This window comes from Psammomys obesus, unplaced genomic scaffold (assembly GCF_907164565.1).
Source record: "Psammomys obesus unplaced genomic scaffold, mPsaObe1.curated_primary_1811, whole genome shotgun sequence".
Taxonomy (NCBI): Eukaryota; Metazoa; Chordata; class Mammalia; order Rodentia; family Muridae; genus Psammomys; species Psammomys obesus.
In genome coordinates, this window is record NW_026596440.1 from 5,110,400 (window position 1) to 5,132,717 (window position 22,318).

General features: G+C 47.7%; 1 protein-coding gene and 1 long non-coding RNA gene across 4 annotated transcripts in view; one reads left to right on the plus strand and one right to left on the minus strand.

The window, feature by feature from the left end:
• Positions 1-67: 67 nt before the first annotated feature.
• LOC129669704 (uncharacterized) lies at positions 68-17,392 on the minus strand. Of its 3 annotated transcripts, none has more exons than XR_008719062.1 (5): positions 17,109-17,392; positions 10,482-10,532; positions 8,318-9,548; positions 6,707-6,998; positions 68-126 (listed from the first exon to the last, which is right to left on the minus strand). It is a non-coding gene; the product is annotated as an uncharacterized LOC129669704 (long non-coding RNA). The 3 variants fall into 3 exon arrangements; XR_008719063.1 differs by lacking the exon at positions 68-126 and having other exon boundaries at positions 6,611-6,998; positions 8,318-8,441; positions 9,390-9,548; XR_008719061.1 differs by lacking the exon at positions 68-126 and having other exon boundaries at positions 6,611-6,998.
• Positions 17,393-17,499: 107 nt separating this feature from the next.
• Positions 17,500-22,318, plus strand: part of Lpcat1 (lysophosphatidylcholine acyltransferase 1) — a 43,988-nt gene continuing 39,169 nt past the window's right edge. The window contains exon 1 of the mRNA XM_055597925.1: positions 17,500-17,768. Coding sequence (XP_055453900.1) covers positions 17,634-17,768 — 135 coding nt within the window. The 5' untranslated portion in view covers positions 17,500-17,633. The remainder of the gene's footprint in view (positions 17,769-22,318) is intronic.

Here is a 22,318-nt window from a genome sequence, read left to right on the forward strand (position 1 = left end):
AGCATTCCGGGAGACCCAGCACCCTTCTCTGGCCTCCACAGGCACTGCGCCTGCCATGTGGTGTGCACACAAACATGCAGGCAAACACTCAGCCACACAAAATAAAAGGCTTTAAAGGCTTTATAACTGGATTTAAGAAAAACAAAAGGGAAGAGAAATCAGAGAAGACAATTAAGTCAGCACCTAAGCAACAGTAGGACAAAAAAAAAAAAAAATTGCAAGGATATTACAATGTAAGCATGCTAGTCGGTTTGCCTGGCTTTATCTGTAGGTTTTGCCCTATAGAATTCATTCCTAGAGGTAGCTCTCAAGAAATATTTTTATGTCTCAGCTTCCTCAGCTCCCACAGCAAATCTTTACTGTTTAACAAACCTGCACCAGTTTTCTCCTACCTCAGCAAAACATCACAAATAAGCTCACTAAGAGAAATTAGTTATTTTGTATCTCATTTTGGTCCATGCTTGTCTGGTCCCCTGTTAAGGCAGCACACCATAGTGGAAGCCCAAAGCACAGGTCAGAGAAAGAGTGTTGAAGGTCCTGCTCTGCTCTGCTCTGCTCTTCATACTCCATGCTGCATAAAACCATGAATTTTTCAGGCTGTGCCTTGAGAGACTCCATTTCACAAGAAGATTTTGACTCCATTTTGAGGCTTGGGGGTAATTGCTCTCCCAGGTAAACAAGAAAACAGTATCACCTGTCCAGCAGAGATCAATGAAGGATTTATTCCTGATAGTGAAAGGGGTGCCAACCTATGAATTTATCAAGGGGAATTGAGACAGTAGGCTCACAAGAGCATATCAAAATCCTACCAGGTAAACCAGACCTTACCAGCTGTATGAGACAGACCAGAGCAAGGAAAGATATAACTTCCTCACAGCTGAACCTCATAAAGTGATATACATTTAACACTTAAGGGGCCACCCAGCAACCTAGCATCTGATATTTCACGTGTGCATGAAGGACCAATGGAGAACCCACAACTGTCCCTGGGCTTCAACACAACTCTGTCCCCCAACGTTAATGTGGTCTATTCAACTGCGGCCCGACTGCCCAGTGCTCTTCTTGTCCATCTGGATCTGCACCCACAATTCCATGTTCCAACATGGTTCTGCCCTCTGGTCTCCATAGCTGATCACATCTTTGATCTCAACTCTCCCTCAGCCTGAGTTCTAACAACAACAGCTTGTTCTCTGTGGCCAATTTTGAGTTCCTTATCTTAGCAATAGACTCTATTTGCATTTCTCACAGCCCTCTTCTGAACCCCCTTATATTCTTCCGTAGCCTCTTTAACTGGTAATCATTCTATAAGCCACAAATGTACACATAGCTATAGAGATTATATTTACTCTGTGCTGTGTGATATCAGAGTTAATATCAGTAATTAAGATTGAAATAAGAGAATATAAGGGGAAAGGTTATTCACAGCCTTAATCCTAGCTCTCAGAAAGCGGAGGTAGGTAGACTTCTCAGAGTTTGAGACCAAACTGGTCTACATACTGAATTCTGGTCTATACACTGAGTTCCAGGCCAGCCAGGCAGACAAGACTACACAGTAAGAGCCTGTCTCAAAACACACACACAAAAGGAAGAATAATAAGAAACTATATTTGCCCCACCCCCTCAAAGATTATCATGGTAGGTGGGATTATCTGGAAAACTATTGCCCTAAAAACTGCTACACCTTGTGAACTTGTTGTTATTCAATACATCTGACATGGTGACAAGCCACAGATATGTTAGTCTCTGTTTCTGTCAATAATGCACTCACCATGAAAATCCCAACTTTGAGATCAGGAAACAAAACTGGGAAAGAGGAAGCAGCTGAGGCCTTACTGTTCCCTCTAGGGGACAACTGAACGGCTTAGAGTTCTCCCAGTGGGCCCTACGCCTTAAAGAGTTCACTGCCTCCCACAAATCACTGCCCCCAGGACCTTTGAAGGATAGTTAGCCCAGGGCTGAGGCCTCACTCCAACAGGAGATGCTGCTCAAGATTTCAAGAACACACTGGCCCAGTCAGCCCCCTGTCCCAGTGCCCTCTGTCCTGAAGCAGGCTAATGGGTTTGTTGCTAAAATTCTTTTCCAGGAGGAGATGAAGTGGTGTCCACCACTCTTTGGGTCCTAACGACAAACTGAAGCAAATTCTGCCCAAGTTCCTTCTGGGAAACCAGTGAGTGTACCCGGCTTCTTTATGGAGCTGAGGTGTGGTGTTACTTGTAAGGGTTAGGGTGCTCCTCCCTCAGCAGAACACACCTGAAGAGCCTTCACCGAGCACAGGTGAGGGTTTCCCTGATCACCGCATAGACAAAGCACCCACACAAACAAGGGTCCCACTAATAAAGAACTCAGTGGTTGCTCTTGCCATCCCTAAATGTCCCACTTGTTCTTGAGAAGACTATTGACTCTGAAGGTAGACGAGAAGCATAGGGTATGCAGGGCCGACTCCACTATGGACACCAGCAATCACTCACTTTAAGAAAGCCCTTGGGGGAGTTCCACCTGCTCTGTAACAGAGAGGGGTGCGGAAACAAAGAAGAACGGCCACTGAAAGATCCAGGGGTTGAGGTGGTTATGCCCAGCACCGCAGCTCTGGAAACAATGGGTCCCAGAGTATGTCTGAGCTCATCCATCTGAACACAAGAGGAAAGTGACCAGGAACAACACATTGTCTCAGGGAATGTTTATCTAAAGCATACCTGAGCACTAAAGCAAACACTCATTTCAACTGAAATAGCACCTGCCAAAACACACATCTATTCTGGGTCATCAGTGCATTTTCAGTAGGGATAATTAAAGTCACCAATGAAGAGAAACATTTGCCCTTCAGCTCTGACTGCACAGAGTTCTAAGAAGGGAGGGCACATCCCATGTTGTCATAGAATGAGGCTCAAGCATCCTTTCCCAAACACCCAGCTACCTTGCTCAGTCTGATGGATATACTCCCATGCTGTCTCTTTAAAGCCAAGTGGCTTGAGAAGCCTGTGATCTTCAGAGACTATGCCCTGGTCCAGCCATGCTGAAACTATGTACAAGGGTTCTACTAGACAAACTCCACCTCGGTGAAGAGCCAGACAGGCGCTTGTAGTGTCTGTGTGTAGCTGCTCCAGACCTCGGTTGAAGCACGGGTGGGGTACAAACAAACCTGTGGGTCACCATGAAAGTACATTAGCATGTGCGTAGGATAAAATGTGTGCAGGTGTAAGCAGATGCATGTGTGCCTAGCTGGCTTAGGACTGATTACAGCCTCTTGATTATCTTCATGTGGTGCCCGGGGGGCACAGGGCCGTGACACCACACCACTAGGATGGCATCCACTGTCAGGTCCTACTTGGGACAGAGGAAGGGAGGAGGGGGGAGAGGGGGTGGAGTCCCACACACTCCACCTACTTCCTTGTGATATGATAGTGTGTCACAGACCTAGCGGGCCTGCCCTGGAATGTCATGGGGCCAGCTGCTCCAACTTTGATGGCCCATCACCCTGAGATCCCCATGAACTCTCTCCCAGAGCTTTCCCAAACTGCCCCTCTCTGACTGCTGGGAGTTGTTCCTTCTTTGTCCCCAAGACTCTAAGTTCATGTGGGTGATGAGTCATTAGTTTGCTTTAGGGCCATTCTAGGCTTCAGACAGAGCTTCAGTTGCAAAAATAGTTATTGGTATTAATGAAAATGAAGACATGTGTAGGTAAGTCCTTCTAATGTTTTTTTTTTTTCTTCTCCAAATGATTTTTTTTTTTCTGACAATGATAAATACCACTTGACCTAAATGTCTTGGTAGTTGGGAGCCAAAAGCCACATCCTTTAGAATCATCTGCTAATCCCTACAGCATTTCAGCCAAGTCTAGCCTGCAGGGTACATGTGACTAGAGGTAGCTAGGAATGTAGCCAAAAGTTTACAAAATTGACAACTTACTTAAAACATTGTGAGTTTTATTTGTTGCAGCCTGAGTCCATGGTCCTCCAGCATGAGCTTGTTGCCTAATTCACATGGCAAATGGTGAAAGATTGTTCAACCCTGTTAACGAGCTCAGCCCCAACCTTTAGAGCATGGACAGCTGAGAAAGATGGAGTTTCCAAGGGCAGTGGACCACCAAAGGCGGCAGAGGCTGCCTGCCTCGGGGGCAGAATCTCTAGGGCATAGAGCAGCTCTACGGGCCAGAAAAAGCAGAACGCAGGGAAAAAGCAAAGGGACAGAACTATAGGGGTCAGGCCCGGGAGAATGGGCCACCAGACTCCAGGAATCCCTGTGAGTAGAGGCAGTACATGGAAGGGAACAGGGGTCCAGCAGAAAGTTCTTTACAGTGGGCTAAGCAAAGGCAGTGTAGCTGAGAGGAGCTGCAAATCAGTTTCTTGGAGGAATTAAAGGGATTTTCTAAATCTGCTTGGCCTGAAAAGACAAGTCCCACAGGGCAGTGGGCTTTTGCTTTCTTGCCCCCAGCACCCTCAGTGACCACAAGGCTCATTTGCAAGTAGCAGAAAAAACAAAATAACAACAGCCCTAGTTAAAGCTTTACTTCTTCCTCACATTTGTAGAGTCTAGAGGCACCCAGCCTAGGGCTGGCAAAGGGTAGCCTGTATAAGCGAATCATTACAGACCCTTTCAGTTTGAAGTGCATTTATAGCTCATCAGCGAATCACAGATTAGCAGCAGGCACTTAATCCTGGCCTTCCCTAGTCAGTGGCTCGTGCCTGCTCACCCAAACACATTTTATCTTATAATTAAAAAAAAAAAAAAAATCAGTCTGCTATGTGACTGAATGCACATATCAAAAAAGGAGGGAGTCTTAAGCCCCAGGAAGATGGGGGAATTTGGGGTGGGGACTATGCTAGCTAAACTCTAATTTTGTACCTATGTGAAGATGTCAACCAGTGAAGAATTCAGAAGCAGGGAAATGCAATTAGGAATGTAAAAACCATTGTTTTGTGCTGAACTGGCATGCCAGCGCCCCCCCCCCCCCTTAATTTTTCTAAAGCTAATGCCTGGCATTATAAGATTGAAAAATGAACTGCTTAGCGTTTGCTACTGAGTCTTCAGAACCCCATGAGGGTCACTGTTTTTCACAGGTTGCATTCCCACAGTTGTTTCATAGCCCAGCACAATCGCTGTAGCGCCAGCCATATCTTCTACCTTCCAGCCTCCAGGGAGATCAGTCTCCCTTTAAAGGCATTTCAGAAAACTCAAAGTCTTGGATTTAGGTCACATTTGCTTCTAGAACCTAGTCACGCGACCACACCCTCAAGGCAGGGAGGCTAAGATATGTAGTCTACCCTGGGTGTGCTGGATAGTTTTATGTCAATTTGACACAAGTTAAAGCCACCTGAGAAAAGGGAACCTCAATTAAGGAAGTGCCTCTGTAAGATCAGGTTTTAGGTGGGCCTGCAAAGCATTTCCTTAATTAGTGATTAATTGGGGAGGGCCCAGCCATTTCCTGTGGTTTCGTTCCTGGGCTGGTGATCCTGGGCTCTGTAAGAAAGCAGGCTGAACAGGCCACAGGGAGCAAGCCAGGAAGCAGCACTCCTCCATGACCTCCACATCAGCTCTTGCCTCCAGGTTCCTGCTCTGAGTTCCTGTCTTGACTTGCTTTGATGATGAACAGTGATATGGGATGTAAGCCAAAAAAAAACCTTTCCTTCCCAACTTGCTCTAGTCATGGTGTTTCATTACAGCAATAGAAACCCTAACTAGGACATTGAGTATCCATGCTCCTAAAATGTGCAAGCTGAGTCACCAGAAGGGAGAGGATGGCTCGGGAGGTTCTGCACACCCTGACCTGGAACCCTTTTCATGAGAACACCCTTTTCAGGAGCCTCCTCCCAATAACAAAACCTTTAAGACTTTGTGGAATAGTATTCACATTAAATTTCTTACAGATGAGGGGAAGGTTGGGTTTGTGATTAATCAGGTTTGGTTTTTAGTAAACACTCATGAGACTCCCCACCCAAGGATCTATAATCAGTTAATGGTTTCCAGGGAAAGGAGAGAGCTCGTCTTAGCAGTGTAGCCATTGGCAAGGTGGCCATGCTCCTGTAATCAACCCTCACAAAACTCATCGGGTCATCACTAACCTAGCCTCCTGTCTCGAGAAACCCACAAGTGGAGGCTCTGCCCACCTTCCCCAGTTTCCTCTGCTCCTGGATCACCTGGTGCTCCTGCTGTGCGCCACACTGTGCTCACATCCTAGCAACCTGGAGGAGCAAGAAATTACGAGGCTCCCTCTTCCCGACACCCATGACAGAGTCACAGAAACCCTACCTCTGAAGCAAATCAACCACCAAGGGGATGTGAACACTTGTGTGAGGAGGTGAAGCGTGAGGGCTTGACCCACACAACCCATGTGAACTCTGCCTGCCGTGGTGTAGGTCCATGCACTGGTGATAGGTTGAATCAGGACTCAAGAGTTCAAAAGCGACTGTGATAGACATACAATGCCTTGCTGCAGACAGAGCTGTTTCTCCAGTGCACGGGCTAAAACTGTAGCCCTAGGGAATGGGAACAGATTGAGGAACTAGAGAGTGGGGGAGGTACTCAAGGGATGGGTCCAGAGAGCTGCCTCACTCCTACCACACTACAGAGTGTTGGGACTACTTTTTAAAATTATTTTATTTACGTTTCTTAAGGCCTCTACCTCCCTCCTCCACCCCAATCCTTCCAACACCCCAACACCAGGTAGAGAAAGGTTAGTGGGGAGAGGGAGCATAGTTTTATTAGTTACTTCCTGCTGCTGATTAGGGTCGTCAGGTTCCTTGGAGCAAATTCAATCCTCTTCTCAGGAGATCTCCAACTTCTTGTCAAGATGCATCGAAAGCAACCAGGAGCAGCAGGTAGGAAGCACCAGCAGCCTTTTTTTCCTTGGAGCCCCCTTTCTCTTTCTGGGCTCTGGCCTGCATTCCCTCTCAGGGTCCTCAGAATTAAACAATGCAGCTGGCAAAGAGCCCCTCTCAGAGCCCACATGAGACAAATAGTTTGCTGCTGTGGACAACCTGAATCAGTCCCATATCCCGCACCTGGGATTAAAACAAAAACGTTTACATATCATAAACCAAAACTTGCACAACAGAGGACACTGGAGAAGATGTCATTTCTAAACTGAAAACCAGGCTTTCTTTCACCAGACACCATAAACCACCAAATGCCTGGGATTTAAGCTCCATGATCTGTGGTGTTCTGTGGTTAAGACAGACCACACACCAGTATGTGAGATCACCATTGGGTATATGGTTCTGATCTTGGCTCCAGAAGTAGGTCATACACTGGACAGTAATCACTGATGAGAGGGCAGCATGCGAGACTCCAGTCTGGCCAGAAAAATGGGGTGGAAGATCGTGGAGGTGAGGGCTCAGAGGGTGCCACAGGAATTCTGTGTTCACAGGATAAGGCAGGGAACACAGAGGGAGGCAGGCTTTCAGGACAGCCAGCTCTGAGGTCCTGTGAGAGCTAGATAATAGGAGGCAAAGATCTAGGGTCCACCAGTAGCTGAGGAGATTAGAATCAGGTGCTGGGGGCAAGAAGGTCATTAGAAGGGACTCCATCCACAGTTTCCACCTAACACAAATGTGGGACTGTTGGCTGGATGTCACCACACCAGCTTCTCTTAATGTCTTTACTGGGGGTCTGCTGTTGTGGACACAACCATGGCCAGCAGAGACCAAGCAGATGCCTGTAGCCAAGACACTGTATCCTCAATATTCTTCCCTCTGCAGAACTATAAATTCCATAGGCCAGCTCTGTGGTGTCTGACTGCCCAAGGAACTTCAGATCCTCAGACAGAAAGCACCTGGCACAGGGAGCTTACGCACACTGATGCACTCAGAGAAATGGAAATGTGTTTCCATTCAGGGCAGTGAAGAAGCCCTGAGATATCAGATTACATTTACTTTAAGGAACGGTGCTTTCTTTGTACTTCTTTATTTGGTTATGTACATTAAAACTAAAGGGAGTAGGCAGAAATGGCTAAAATGCACTAGAGAAAATCTGCTGAATGTCATTTTTGCCTGTAATAACTTTCACCGGGCTAACATTTATTGACCTCAAGCAATGGCAGGTTGAAGTCCTCCAGCGCCTGTCACTTTCTTACTATTCTCTGGAATTTCACTCCTGTGGCCCCAGGACGGCCTTGAACTTAACTATACAACACGGGTCGACCGAACTCAGTGTGGACCAGGCTCAAAGCAGTGTTCCCAAATCCGTCTTCCAACTATAAGGATTACAGATGTGAGCCACTAAGCCCACGTTGGGCATAAGTCGCAGGTGAGAGAGAACACAAAATGGTGTGTGCTGCACACTGCTGCGCTCCCTTCCCCTTAAAAACACAATGTTTTCTCACCTTGTAGAAGTGGATCAGGAAGGGCTGCAGAGCTGGAACCTCACTCCACGAAGTATCCGAGGTGCCGCATGGCCATACAGTCCTAGCTCTGTTTCCCAGGACTCTGCTGTTGTGGTGTGAGTGACTGAATATACAAAAGGGACAGCAGTAAGCCCGGGGCATCATCACCTCAACTTCTCCTGAGCCTTCAGTGTATAACAGATCCAGAAACCCAAAGAATCCACAAGTTGGGGTCCTGGGCACAGACAGGCCAGATTTAAACTGAGTATGAAGATAAAGGGGCTTTTTAAACCATGTGTGGTAAGGATGGTGGAGGGCCCACATGAACATGCTGCCTTGAAAGGAAGGTGCTGTTTTGAAAGTCACATGGGAATACAGTTATTCTCCAAGCCATCAGCCACAGAGCCTCAGGTCAGACAAGCTTGCGCGCTCAATGTGGCATTTGGCTCAGCCTCATCGGCACAACCACACATTTCTCCCATAGGGACAGCACCACTAGATTTAAGGCCATCGTAAACCCAGCATGGCCTCATATTGAGATGTCACACGGCTGGAGGGCACCCCAATCCCCAACCCCGGTGTGCTGATGTGCAGGCATCAAAGGGCCACACAGAGATGCAAGAGCTATCCTTAATCCTCAGGATCTGTCCATGGCCTTAGGCTTACCTGGATTAGATAACTACCTTGATTTAGAATGTGCTTCTCCCAAACCTGGACTCTGTGAATGAGACCACTGGGAAAGGATGGTCTTTGAATGGAGGAAGAATCTCAGAAAAAGACCATGCTGAGTTTATGCTGGCCTCATCTAGTGCCTGGTGCTTTCTAAGAGAAAGGAAGTGTGATGGGGAAGCACAGACTTAGAAAAGAAGGGCACAGAGCAGGGAGGCTTAGTGGGCATCTGCAAGCTGAGGAGCACGGTGGACAGAGGCAGGAGCCCAGATTTGACAAACGCGCAAAGTTTCTGTTGGAACCTCTGGAGGATTAGCTACTTGCTATTTAGCTGCCACACAAAGGGTGGTTGGTGCATCCTGCTCAGCTTCCTGAAGGATACTTGCCAACACGGAATACGTACTGACTCGCCTTCATTGCCAACTTGATTGGGTTTAGAATCGGCTAGGCAGACTCATACACCTCTGGGCATGTTTGTGAGGGTGTTTGCAGAGGTTTAACTGAGGAGGGAACGTCATCCTGACTGTGGCTATCACTGTCCCATGAGATGTGACCCTGGACCCTGAATAAAAGGTAACAGAAAGAGGCAACATGAGCATTCCTGTCTTTCTCTGAGCAGCCAATTCATACCTTCTCAGATGGACTGAGTCTCCTCAAACCATTAACCAAAATAAACCCTGCTTTCTTTAAGTTGTTAAAGTATTTTCTCATAGTGGTGAGAAGAGTAATTAATACAAATGCCCATAAATTTGAAGATTTAGGTCATACTAAATATGTGAATACTAAGGGATTAAATTGTCAGTAACACATCTGGAATATTGCTGAATATTTAGAAACCAAACCCCACTCTCATTTTGTGTGTTTGGAAGTTTTATATGATCATGATCATGTGTGCACATGTCAGTACACTTCCCATGCATGCATCTGTGGAGGGCAGAGGTGAGTGTTGTATTGAGTGTCTTCCTCCATCACTCTTCACCTTATCTTTTGAGCCAGGCTCTCTCAATGACTTGGTTCTTCCCTTTAGCTCAGTGGTTCTCAACCTGCAGGTCATGACTCCTTTGGAGGCTGAAAGACCCTTTCACAGGGGTCACATATCAGATATTTATATTATGATTCATAACAATAGCAAAATTACAGGTATGAAGTAGCAACAAAATAATTTTATGGTTGGAGGTTACCACAATATTAAAGGGTTGCAGTGTTAGGAAGGTTGAGAATCGCTGCTTTAGGCTATGCTGGCTGGCCAGCAAGCCCTTCTCCACCTCCCCAGCAGCAGGGTTCCAGATATATGATACCATGTTCAGCTTTTACAGGGGTACTAGAGATCTGAACTCAGGTCATTCAAGCACTTAGCCAACAGCTAAGCCATTTTCCCAGGCCCCTAAAATCCAGTCTTCTAAACAACCTATAGCAAAAGAACATGCCAAAACAGAATCCAGAAAGCATCTTAAATTAAATAAAACAAAGACACAGCACATTAACACTTCACTACCTGGCCTTCAGGCAAGTCAGTTCCCATGAGAACATTCACACTGTTGCACATCTGTATACAAAATGAAGGAGAACGTCAAATTAACACCTTGCCTTTTACTTTAAGGAACTAGAGGGGGAAGAAGAACAAATTAAAGAGAGAGAAATACCCAAAAAAAGGGGTGTTGAAAAATAAGTCAGAGGAAGATGGCTCAGTTGTTATCTGCAAACTTGAAACCTGAGTTAGAGTCCCAGCACCCACATGAAAACTTGGGCATGGTGATCTGCACTTGCAATCCCCACACTGGGAAGACAGGCAGGACCGCCTGTTCAAGTTGGTAAGCTTCAGGTCCCAGGGAGAGACCTCAAGAAAGGCAAGGGTTTGGGGAGAGAGCTGGTTAGGTAAAGGATTCCCAGCACCCATGTAAATGGCAGGTGAGCATAGTAACCTTTGTGTATATAGTCCCAGAACTTGGGAGGCCAAGAAAGAGGATCCCAGGAGCAAGATGGCTAGCTAGACTAGCTGAATCAGCAAGCTCTTGGTTCAAGTGGGAGCCATTATTTCAATATATAAACTAGAGAGCAAACAAGAAAGACATCTTGATCAACCTCTTGCTTCTATGTGCGCGCGCACACACACACACACACGCACACACACACACACACACACCAAACAACAACAAAAACAAAGTAGGCAGCTCCTGAGGACTGATAACCCAGGTTGACCTTATGTCCTCTACACATGCGTGTATACACATGAACAAGTACTCCCACACACACGAACCCAAACAAACACGCATATACACCACACATAAAAGGAAATAATACACGATCTCAGAGAAACCTGAGACTTTGCTAAGATCAACAAAGTAGGGGAACATCTGACCTGACCAATCCGGGACCAAAGAAAACAGGAACTATTGAGAGACTAACCATGGTGAAAAAAATGTGGGAACTAAGCAGCGTCAGAACACAGCAGGGCAGGCGTCATGAGAGGACACAGAAGCAGCGTCAGAACACAGCAGGGCAGGTGTCATGAGAGGACACAGAAGCCACAGGCAGAAACGTGCACAGTGACATCCATAGCGCTCTACAGATCTTCTTTACAGTGGACATTGTAAGAATATATCAAAGAATATTGCTAAATGATAAAAGCATGTCTAAGCATTTCAATTTGAGTAAACTATGAAAATATAATGAGTTCTTTACCCAGTTTTTACAGAACAACTGACATGATGACTCTGTGAAATTCTTTTTAATTTTTTTTATTAATTACACTTTATTTACTTTGTATCCCCCTGTGGTTCCCTCCCTCATCCCCTCCCAATCCTTCCCTTCCTCCCCCTTTTCCACGCATGCCCCTCCCCAAGTCCACTGGTAGGGGAGGTCTTCTTTTCCTTCCTTCTGATGCTAGTCTGTCAGTAGGTTAAAAATTAATATATTTCTTCAATGAAGTCTAATTTAGTTATTATTTTACATAATTTAGTTAGCATAAGCCACTTTCTGAAATACTTACTTTTCTAAACTTTATTGAAATTCTAATGTTTTAATGATAATACTGTATCCTGTGCACAGGACAATTTGGCAAACAATGTAATGCTTATATTTATACCATTTACGGTGATATATTTGTGAACGAATCTCCTAAAGCTATAAAATAATTTTATTTGTTCAGATTGTATATATTCCCAGCAATAATCATATAAAAAGGAAAAAATGAATATGTCATTATGAGAGTGCATCTCTCAACTTAGATGAAATGGACAGATTCCTGGAAAGATACACACGTCAAAGCTTTCTTGGGAAAGAGGCAGAACAGCCCTATTTCTAGGGAGTTACTTGATCTTGGATTGAAGACAGCCTCACTGGGAACTTCTGAGAACGTTTACAGAAGAAACAACAGCACTCTGAACAAGCTCTCCAAGAAATCCAGAGGGGACAGACAGGCACAAGCCTGTCCGTGCAGCCGACACTGTGCTGGTAACAAAGCGAGGCACAGGGAAAAGCCTCCACTGCGCAGAGGCTTCATGGAGGCAGATGCAGATCTCCTTGCGCTTGTTTGCAACCCACACTGAAGGGAAAGGCAGAGGTGAGCACTCCTCAGGTCCACTAAGTTGACCAAGTGGTCTAAGCAGTAAAAGCCAACAAGAAAAAGAAAGCAAGACAAGAAAGGAAGTCTTTATTGGCAGAAAGCATGATTCTGTGCCTAGGAATCCAGAACCAATGGAAAACGCTACCAGAACTCACAAGAAACTCCGATAAGACTCAAAGACATGAAATCAAGATGTGAAACAAACTTATTTTTGTATGCTGGGAATAAACATTCAAAAAAGAAAAGGATCATTTATGGTAGTGCAAAACCACTGCATATGGGGGTCGACCACTGTGCGCACGGCAAGCCACGGGCACTGCGGAGTGAGATGACTGAAACGAAGCAGATTGTGTTCTGTATACTGGGTAAGTGGGTCAAAGGCTCAGCAAGTCTGTTTCCTTCCAGGTTCCCGTATAAGAGCTAGGGGTGGTTTAGGCCCACAGTGCTGCTAACTCTGGAGGGTGAGGTGGGGTGCTGTGGGCCCACAGTGCCCCTAACTCTGGAGGGTGAGGTGGGTGCTGTGGGGTGCTGTGGGCCCACAGTGCCGCTAACTCTGGAGGGCGAGGCTGAAAAATCACTTCACCCTGTGAGTCTCGGCTAGGATAGGCAACAGAGCAAGATTTTAATGTTACAAAAGGTCCTCTTCAAACAGTGAGAGGACAACTAAAGGAAGGCTCTGTACAGATAGTTCACTCACTATAGGTGAGTTTCAAATAACAAGCAAGCACATGTAAATATGTTCTCTCACGCAAATCTTGCCAGTTGGGACCAAGACTGGTCTAGGTACTATGTGTTGGCAAGATCCTGGAAGTAAACAGAGGCATAAAAAAAATAAATAAAAAAAAGTAAGGAAAAAAAAAAAGAACTGCAACAGAATTTTAGTCATCAGAAGAAAACCCACAGAAACAAAGGCAAATTAAACATATCTCAGACAACCACACTGTAGAAAATTATGAGCAAAGGGCTCTATACTTCAAAATATTTAGTAGAATTTTCTCAGAAAGAAGAAAAATAACACAAGACAATTCAGATTTGTACAGGGCAATGGATGAGCTTAAAAGGCAACCATTGGCACGAATACAAAAGTCTTTTTAATCTCTCGAAAAGATAATTGACTGTTAAAAGCCAAAATAATAACAGTGGGCCGCAGAGGTTTAGCATATATAAAATTAAAATACAGTGGCAGTGGCAGGAAGGGCAGGAAGGAAATGAATATGGATATTGTGAAGTCTCACATGTAAAGTGGCATCATACTATTTGAAATGCCACCAGAGAATACATATTAAGCCCTAAAACAGACACTAAAATGTTAAACAGGTAAAGCTGATGAGCCAACAGCAGAGATAAGGTGGAGCCTCCTGAATTGGTCCAGGAGAGAAGAGCACAGAGCAAAGCCACAGAAGATAATCGTAAAGCCAATAGAAGGTCTGAATATCTAAACCTACGTCTGCTGGCACCTCACATGCAAGGGCTCTAACTCTGATGTTTTGGTTTGGTTGGGGAGGGGCCTTATTTGGGAGGGTTGAAACAAGAGTCTTGCCATGTACATTAGGCTGGCTTTCAAAACCACAGAGATCCTCCTGTCTCAGCCTCCTAGGTGCAAGAATTTTTGGATGAATCACCAAGCCCATCTGTCTCAATACTGCTGCAAAAAGGACTGGATTTTAAGGTCGGTTAAAACACAAAATACATAAACATGCCAATAAACAGTGGACAACAATAAGGATGGGGCAGAGTCTCCCTTATAATAAAGAGGTTGATTCCTGGAGGGACAATCTCTCTGATTGTCATATATGTGCATAATGACATTGTTGCAAAATAATAGAAGACAAAATCTAAAAATACTAAAAAGCAAAATAGAAAAGTGTCCAAATAAGCCTGGCCTCGGTAATTAACAGAACAAGTAACTCAAGTGTAGGAATATGCGGAACCTGCACAAAACTAGGCACCAGTGTAACCCACCAGCATTCACAGAACACTCCAGCCCAAATGCATAATTATAGGCCACAGACACAGGGAACTCACAGAGCCTATGTGCTGTGACCACAAAGGAGTTATTAAAATTAATGACAGAAATGTGTCTGGCACCTTTCCAAATATTTGGACATTACTATGCAGCTATGTAAACAACACATGGGTCAAAGAGACCACCAGGGAAAATAGAAAGTAAATTAAAAACCGAAGGGAAGTGAAAAACCAGCAAGCCAGCATTTGTGGAATGCAGACAAAGCCGTGCTTGTAAGAAAATGGACAACATTAAATAAGAAAGGTCTACAACCAACAATCTGCACCCCCCTCACAAGGCAGCGAAAGGATAGCAAGTTAAATGTGAAAGAGAGGAAAGGAAATAACTCTGCCACTACAGCTATAAAAGGGCTCAAAGTTTCCTCTTGCCACTCTCCTGCTCCCTGAGTACTAGGAGCCCTCTCTGGGGTACAACATCCTTATGTGCCATATTGAAAGCAGAGATTGGTTCCTCATCAGACTTCAAGCCCAGTGGCTCCTGTTTCAGGCTTGGGAGTGTAAGAGAATAATTTTCTGTGGCTTATAAACCACTCCTAGGTGTATTGTTACAGCACGACAAAGAGCCTAAGACAGGATGTTCCACCTGAGCCTCTGACGCTCCTCGATCTGTGAGCAGGACTGTTTTCCTTTTGACCATCACTTTCTTGTCTCTGTGTCTCATCAAAACACGATATAAACAAATCATTTCCTTCCCCTGGTCTCCTAACATGCCTCATTGACCCAAGGATCCACTGTGGGTTTCCACCAGGCCACATTTCCCACGGGGCTTCCACAAAGGCAGAGCAGGGCAGGTAGCTCAGGCAAGTCCTCTCCTGGGACCTGGACACTGACCCTGCCTGGCCTACTCACTCTGTTTAGATTGCAGGGCTGGGGCAGGGTGCCCCTCCTACCTCCATCCTTTCCAGGACCTATACTGTACTATGAATCTCCTGAGACTATGAACAAATGACTACAAGTGGGATGAAAAAGCAGCTGTGTCCTCTCATAGCTCAGAAAGATGGAAGTCCAAGATCAAAGTAGAGGTAGCTCCTGCTGATGTCGCTAAGGAAGGACCCTCCCAGCTCTCTCCAGCTTCAAGTGGCTGAGTAGCCTAGATCAGCAAAACTCTAGTCTTACATGGCACACCCTCCTGCACTTCTCTCCTTGTTTAAACCTCCCAGTTATAAGGACATCACTAATACTGCATGGGTCCCACCAATTTATTAATTTTGGTTATCTGCCAAGATTTTCTTTCCACACAAGGTAGCCTCCACAGGTACTGCATATTATGACTTCAACATCTATTAGGGGAACACAACTCAGTCCACAACACATTCTAACAGTCCCCCCAAACCAAGAGTTTTAATTGGGCTCTGCTCCTGTCAGAAGACATATCTCTCTTACACGCCAAGCACAAATATAGTGTGTGTGTGTGCGTGTTGGTACACTGCTTTTTAAAACAGGATCTACTCGACTAACCCAGGCTGGACTAGAATTTGCAATCCTCTTGTCTCAACCTCCTCACTTGTGCAATTACAATGATGTACCAGCACACCAGGCTTATATCAAGTATATGTAACTCCATCCTGTCTTCCTTGACTGGACGACCTGGGCTAACACAGCTACCCAAGATGCTCACAGCTCTCTGAGACTCAGCTTTGACTCTACAGAAATCCTGGCCCCTGGATATCCTCAGGCTTCTTCGCCTGTGGACTGCAGGTGGAACTGCCTGTCTTCCTTGGGGAAAGGTGTGTACACACTTGCGTCCTGAAGTTTCTTGATAAGGAGCTGCAGATCCTTGGATGCTGCACTTTGCTGTCTGAGACCATAGCAAGTGGGAATTAAAAGCTAGAATCAGAGCAACATTCATGGCTAGGTCACAGGGCAGCACAGCAGAGCACTTAGGCTGCTCATACTCTTCAGGGCCTCCACAGCCCTCCTAACCGGAGAAAGGCTGTGTGTACTGACTGCTGCTGCTGCAAGGCTCATTTTGCAGAGGGGACAAGGAGGGTCTCAAGATGATGCCAGGTGCCAAATACAACATGAAGCTTTGAAGTGACAGGACCTGCAAGTGCATTTTCCTCCTAGCCAACTTATCCAAACAAACGGCCTCCGCAAGGTCACACTTCCGTTAGCAGTTATAAGAGGCTCTGGTCACCCCATAAACAGGGTGTGCTGGGCTGTCTCAGATCGCTGGTGCCCACAGGAACATTTGTGAGGTTAGACAGGAAGCCAAGGGGGTCTGTCTGGAATTCGGCAGAACTTGGCTCCTTCCTCCCGTCTGGTGACTGTGGCTGGACCCTCCGTCTCCCATCACCTGCTTGTGGAGGGGTCTATGAGAGACACAAATGAATGCACCTGGGGTTGCTACAAAAAGCATTTCGTTAGTTTTTCAAATGTGTACATTTTGACCGGAAAGCTATTTTGTATCCTAGTTAAAAACATGATTCAAAAACTACAAAAGGCATTCAGTGAGTCAAATGTATACATTTTAGCAGGAAGGCTATTTTGAGCCCTGGTTTAATAGCGAGATACAAATTATGGTTCTCTAACCTTTCCCTTCACCCACAGAGGCGACTGATGGATTACAATGGTCACGGAAAGGGTTGTGCTGCGCTGAGAAGCAGGCCTGGCACAGTCCGGGGTCGCTCCAAGAACCTCCCTCCAGGAGTCGCAGGTTCGGGCGGGCTCAGACCAGCTCAGCTGGGTCAGTGGGGCCCTCAGCGGCCACTGTGCCCACAAGCCTCAGCAAGCCTCGTTCCAGCGGCCCAAATCTCACGGTCTCCCTACTCATAGGAAATTGCAGGTTTCCCCGGGTTCTAGGTAAGTCCCTGAGCCTCGAGATGCGCAGGCGCATTCAAAGCCAAACGCGGTCGGGGCGGAGCATCCCGTTGGCCCCACCCACGCCACACCGCCCCCCTCCCGCGCCTGCGCCTCGGGGCGGCCGCGCATCCTCGGCCCTCTCCCGCGCACTCTACTGGGTCTGCTGCCTCCTGCTCCTCTGCTCTCGGTTCCGCTCCGTTGAGCTCCAGCGGCTGTGCTCCATCTGTTACGATCCTTGATCAGGCGCGGGCCGCCATGAGGCTGCGGGGTCGCGGGCCGCGGGCTGCCCCCTCCTCCAGCTCTGGGGTAGGCGACGCGCGACGGCTAGCGCCCCCGGGGCGGAACCCCTTCGTGCACGAGCTTCGACTGAGCGCCCTGCAGAAGGCCCAGGTGGGTTCTCCGCAGCGCCGCTCTGCTCAGTCCACGATGCGCCTGGGATGCGGTGGGGAGGGGCTAGGCGCCGCCCGGTCCTCCGAGAGCCGCGCCCCTCCCCTGCAGCACCCTTGTAGCCCGCGCCAGGGTCCGGCTTCCCGCCGCCAGCGCGCTTGCTGACTTACACCCTCTTTGGTTTCAGCACGGGACCCTGCACTCCATCCCCTGGGCCCCGCACCCACATCCCTGGCCTGGCGCGGGTTCCCGCCAGCTGGAGGCCTGGTGGTGGGCGGGAGTGTGGGGAGTCCTCGCATCAGGCAGCCCCTTTCGAGCGCCTCTGCTCAGCTGGGAGGCCGACTGTGTGTCTCAGTGGCCTGGTGCCGGAACCTGGATGTTCATCTGGCTGGAGCAGCGGACGTGCGGGGCCCCTGGCATAATCCAGCGGTATGATTTCCACATCCATGTTTGCAGATTGTTTCCTGTCTCGAGTACACTATTTCAGCTGTCAGCGACGCTCCTTTGGGGTGGCTATGAGCGGAATCAACTTTATACAATCTAGTTCTCACGTGAGAGGGAACCCGTGTGCCGCCGCGGTTGGGCGGTAGTGAGTGGGAACCGGGATCCAGGCACAGTTGCCATTTGCTCGTGTGGCTCTCACCGTGAGACCCGGCATGTGGGACTTTCCTGCTCTGGGGCCAGGTCTGTGGTGCTGTGGTCACTTCTGGGGCCTTTCTTTGAGTAATGAGCAGAGTTCACAGATTCAGACTTCTTTGGTCTTGTGGTTTATGGGCAGAGTAGTATTGCTACTATGAGGAACCAGCTCCGGGAGGAGATGATGTTTTTAAATGTGTGACTTATCAGAAATAAAATTAAGTTTGAAGTCCACTGAATCTGTCACTTTCCCAAGCACCTGCTTCTCAAAGCCTCAAATGGGATTGGTTATCACCCGTGGGAACGTGATGGTCGGCAGAGTTGAACAAGGCGAGGGTAAAAGCAAGGTTGCCTCTGCTGCTGTCAGTCGGTCCTTACTGCCTGGGCCTATGTCCAGCAGGCAGGCTTAGGGTGCAGTTATCTTTGAACTTAAGTACCCCATGTTTCATTCCTCAACCCCCCATCCTGCAACTCTCTCCTCTTGAGGAATTGGCGGGTCTTCCTCCTCCGAGATCTGCTGCTTGGGTGGACTTGGGGGCCCCCTCCCAAAACACCCTGCCCTATCCCACCCTGGTCACATAAATAACCAATCCTTGGTTATTCTTTCCAGTCCTGTCCTTATTAGCCTGCCTCTACCCCATCTTGGTAGGTTCCCATCCCACCCTAATCTGGTCTACCTGACTCCCATGTTGCCTCCATCTCGGACTTTGTGTCCCTGCCCCTCCCCTCCTGTATGTACTGCCCCTGCTCAGTCTGGATGGAGTCTTCCTCCCAGGAAGCTAGCTCCCCACTCCTTATGCGCCCGTCCTTGTCACACAGTCTTAACCCACTTAGTCTGATTCTAGGGCCAGGGCTTTGTCCCCCAAAGCATGTGCCCAGAGGCCCTGCCCAGAACCTTGGTGTGTCTACAGCCTGTGGCTAGAAAACATATTTGTAAATGCTCTGAGGAGTCTGTTATCCATTTCCCAAGCTGTGCTTTTTAGGGTGTTTGCCTTTATGAAAGGTTCTGTTGATAAGTTTCTGGTGGGTACATGCAAAAGAGTTCTGCTTCCCCTTAAGGAGGAAGTCCCTTTAGGCTGAAGCTCATAAACTTCCAACTCCAAGTGGCTCTAAACTGCCCTGGGAGGGGTTACTGTATAGCTTTGGATTAAGGACACACAGGCCACCTCGGCCCCTAGCAGCCCATCTGTCACTTAACTGCAGATTTAGCAAGCAGCTTAAGCATTTAGTGGACAGAAAATAACAGGCTAAGATCTGCACGCTGGGGTCTGACTGAAGTACTCACTGCTTCCTGTTACAGCAAGGATACAGATGAAGGGCAGGCCTCAGAAGGTCCTGGGCTGACAGCTAACGTTCTTCACAGTTTGTTATTTTTGAAGTCATAAAGTGGTTTTCTGTTACAGGATTTTTGGGGTACTCCCCGCAAACTCTGTGGTACAAGCATGTACAGTCACAGCTCTGATGGGTTTTCCCAGTTTTGAAATTTAGCTAGATCTGAGTTTACATCCTGGTCAGCAGCCACCTTCCGGGGCCAGTCCTAGCTTAGTGGCGGGTTCAGATGGGGCTGTAAACCCCACACCCAGCTCCTCCCAGGCAATGGTGAGCTCAACTGGCTGACAAGCTCTGCCCTAACTTCAGAGCTCTGAGTGTAATTTGCCTAAATACTGGAAGTCTCTTTTAGAAGGCTTTTCTTCTAGTGATCAAGTTAAGGCAAAGCGCAGCCAGGCTGTGCCCTGGCCCAAACAGGAATGGTGATGGCCAGTGCAAACAAAGCCCTGACAGCACACACCCTGCCCTCCTGTGGATGGCCGGGGTTTTATGCTTAGTCTCTAGGCTCCATGCATAGGGCGCAGGGACAGCTATGTTGTGCTGACTCTTGCTGCCCTCTGGGCACCTGGGCACTGCAGGGGACTTAGTGAGGGGCACCCTGTGTTTAAAGGATTCTGTTGCACCTCACCCTTGCTGCATGGAAGGGCAGGTGTTCCCCAGCCTGTGGACAACAGACACTGGGGACACTGGGAGGTTTGTAGGAGAGGAGAGGAGACACTGGGGTCACTGCCTAGCACTCCGGCAATGCCTGAAGCAGATGTCGGGTGGAGCGTGTACTTTCTGCAGGCAACGTGGCACCTAATGGTCCCCCTCCATTGGTGCCTCAGGGAGACCCAAGGTTGTTTCCCTGTGTTGGGCCTTTGGTCACCTTAGAGCAGTGATCCTCAGCGTGCAGGCCAAGACCCTGTTGAGGGTCGAACAGCCCTTCACAGTTGTCAGATATCAGATATCCTGCGTATCAAACCTTTACACGATGATTCATAGCAGTTAGGAAGAAGCAATGAGATAATTTTATGGTTGGGGGTCACCACAACATGAGGAATCATTAGGATGTTGAGAACCACTGCCTCAGAGGCGGGTGGAGGCCAGCTTGAGTTCCTGTGTCTCAGATGAGGCTGTGCAGACCCAGGCTCTGAACTGTCCCTGTCTCACAGCAGCGTGGCATACCTCAGTGTGGACATGTGCCTGCCTTTATAGGGCCCCTTATCTGCAGGGAACTGTAGTATTTCTATTGTTTTAGAAGGTGGTAACTGAACTCTTAAGAAAGGATGGTTCAGGGAAGGACCTAACTTTCACTTTCATAGCTGTTTAGAATTTGTTTGTATGTACACACTTTACATGTGAATGTACACTTTTGTTCTGAGCTGACTAGGAAGCACAGGTCTACCCAGTAGTTAAGGCACGGACCTTGTTTTAACCCAGTGTCATTAGCAGAACTCACTGCACTATAGTCTTGTGCAGTTGAATTACCTGTCCTTGTGCTTGCCAGATTATAAGGGGCAGCAGATCGTTTCTTCCTCTTCACCAATTTGGAGCTGGTATGTTTTTAGTATATGCACATGTACATGAGGCCAGAGGTTGACACAGGAGTGTTCTTCTCAGTCCTCACCTTACATTCTGACACATAGTCTCTTGCTAAAGTTGGTACTGACCAGTTCTGACAGGCTAAGAAGCCCCAGAGAGTGTCCTTCCACCTTCCCAGCACTGGGCTTGCAGGCCCCTCTGCCACCACTGCCTTCCCTGTGGGTGATGGGATTGACTCAGCTCTTCATCCTGGGAAGCAGGCACTTTACCAGCTGAGCCATCTGTCCAGCCGGGTGCTGCCTTCTCTTTACTGTTAGCTCTGTGGGCTTCGCGTCCTTAGTGTTAGCAGTAGCAGCTGGCTGCTGGCCTGGCTCTCTGCTGAGCACAGCTTGGGGTCACAGTTTCCTTAGCAGTTGCTGGGGGGGGGGGGGTGTGCTACTGATCCAGAAGGAACCGCTGGCTGTTGTCTTACTTTGTGTTTTCCAACTGGCATTCCATCCCTTTCCTATGTAAGCCTTTTGGTTTAATTGAATGTAACCCTTTCCATCTACAAGTGGTCAGTGAGGCAGCTGGCTGACCCTTGGCTGTCCCCATTCGTACAAGTACCAGTGACCTATACCTAACTTGTGGAATGGGCTTGAGAATATGCAGCTTAAGGGAAGATGTGGTTGCTGGGAACCCCAGGTCAGCCACCAGCCCTCTAGGCCTGTGCCAGTTTCACGCAAGCAGACACTGTTATTGACTTCCATCTGCTGGCTGGTGCACATGGCAGCCTGAAGCTTGCAGGGTGGACACAGAGCCTGAGGAGGCTTGCAGGCTGCTCCTGGATGCAGCTCTTCTGCAGCCTGTCCCCCTGTGCAGCCTGAGTCTTTCCTGCTGACATCAATGCATTATGTTTTGTGCAGCTGAATTACCTGTTTCTTTTTTCATTTTCATGTGCGTGTGTGCCGACTTGCAAGTGCTCCCCCTCACTTGTGTCGGTTGGTGTGAGCACTTGAGTGCACATGCATGCGGAGGCGCGAGATTGGGGCTAGGCGTCATTTTCAATAGCTCTTCCACCTCAT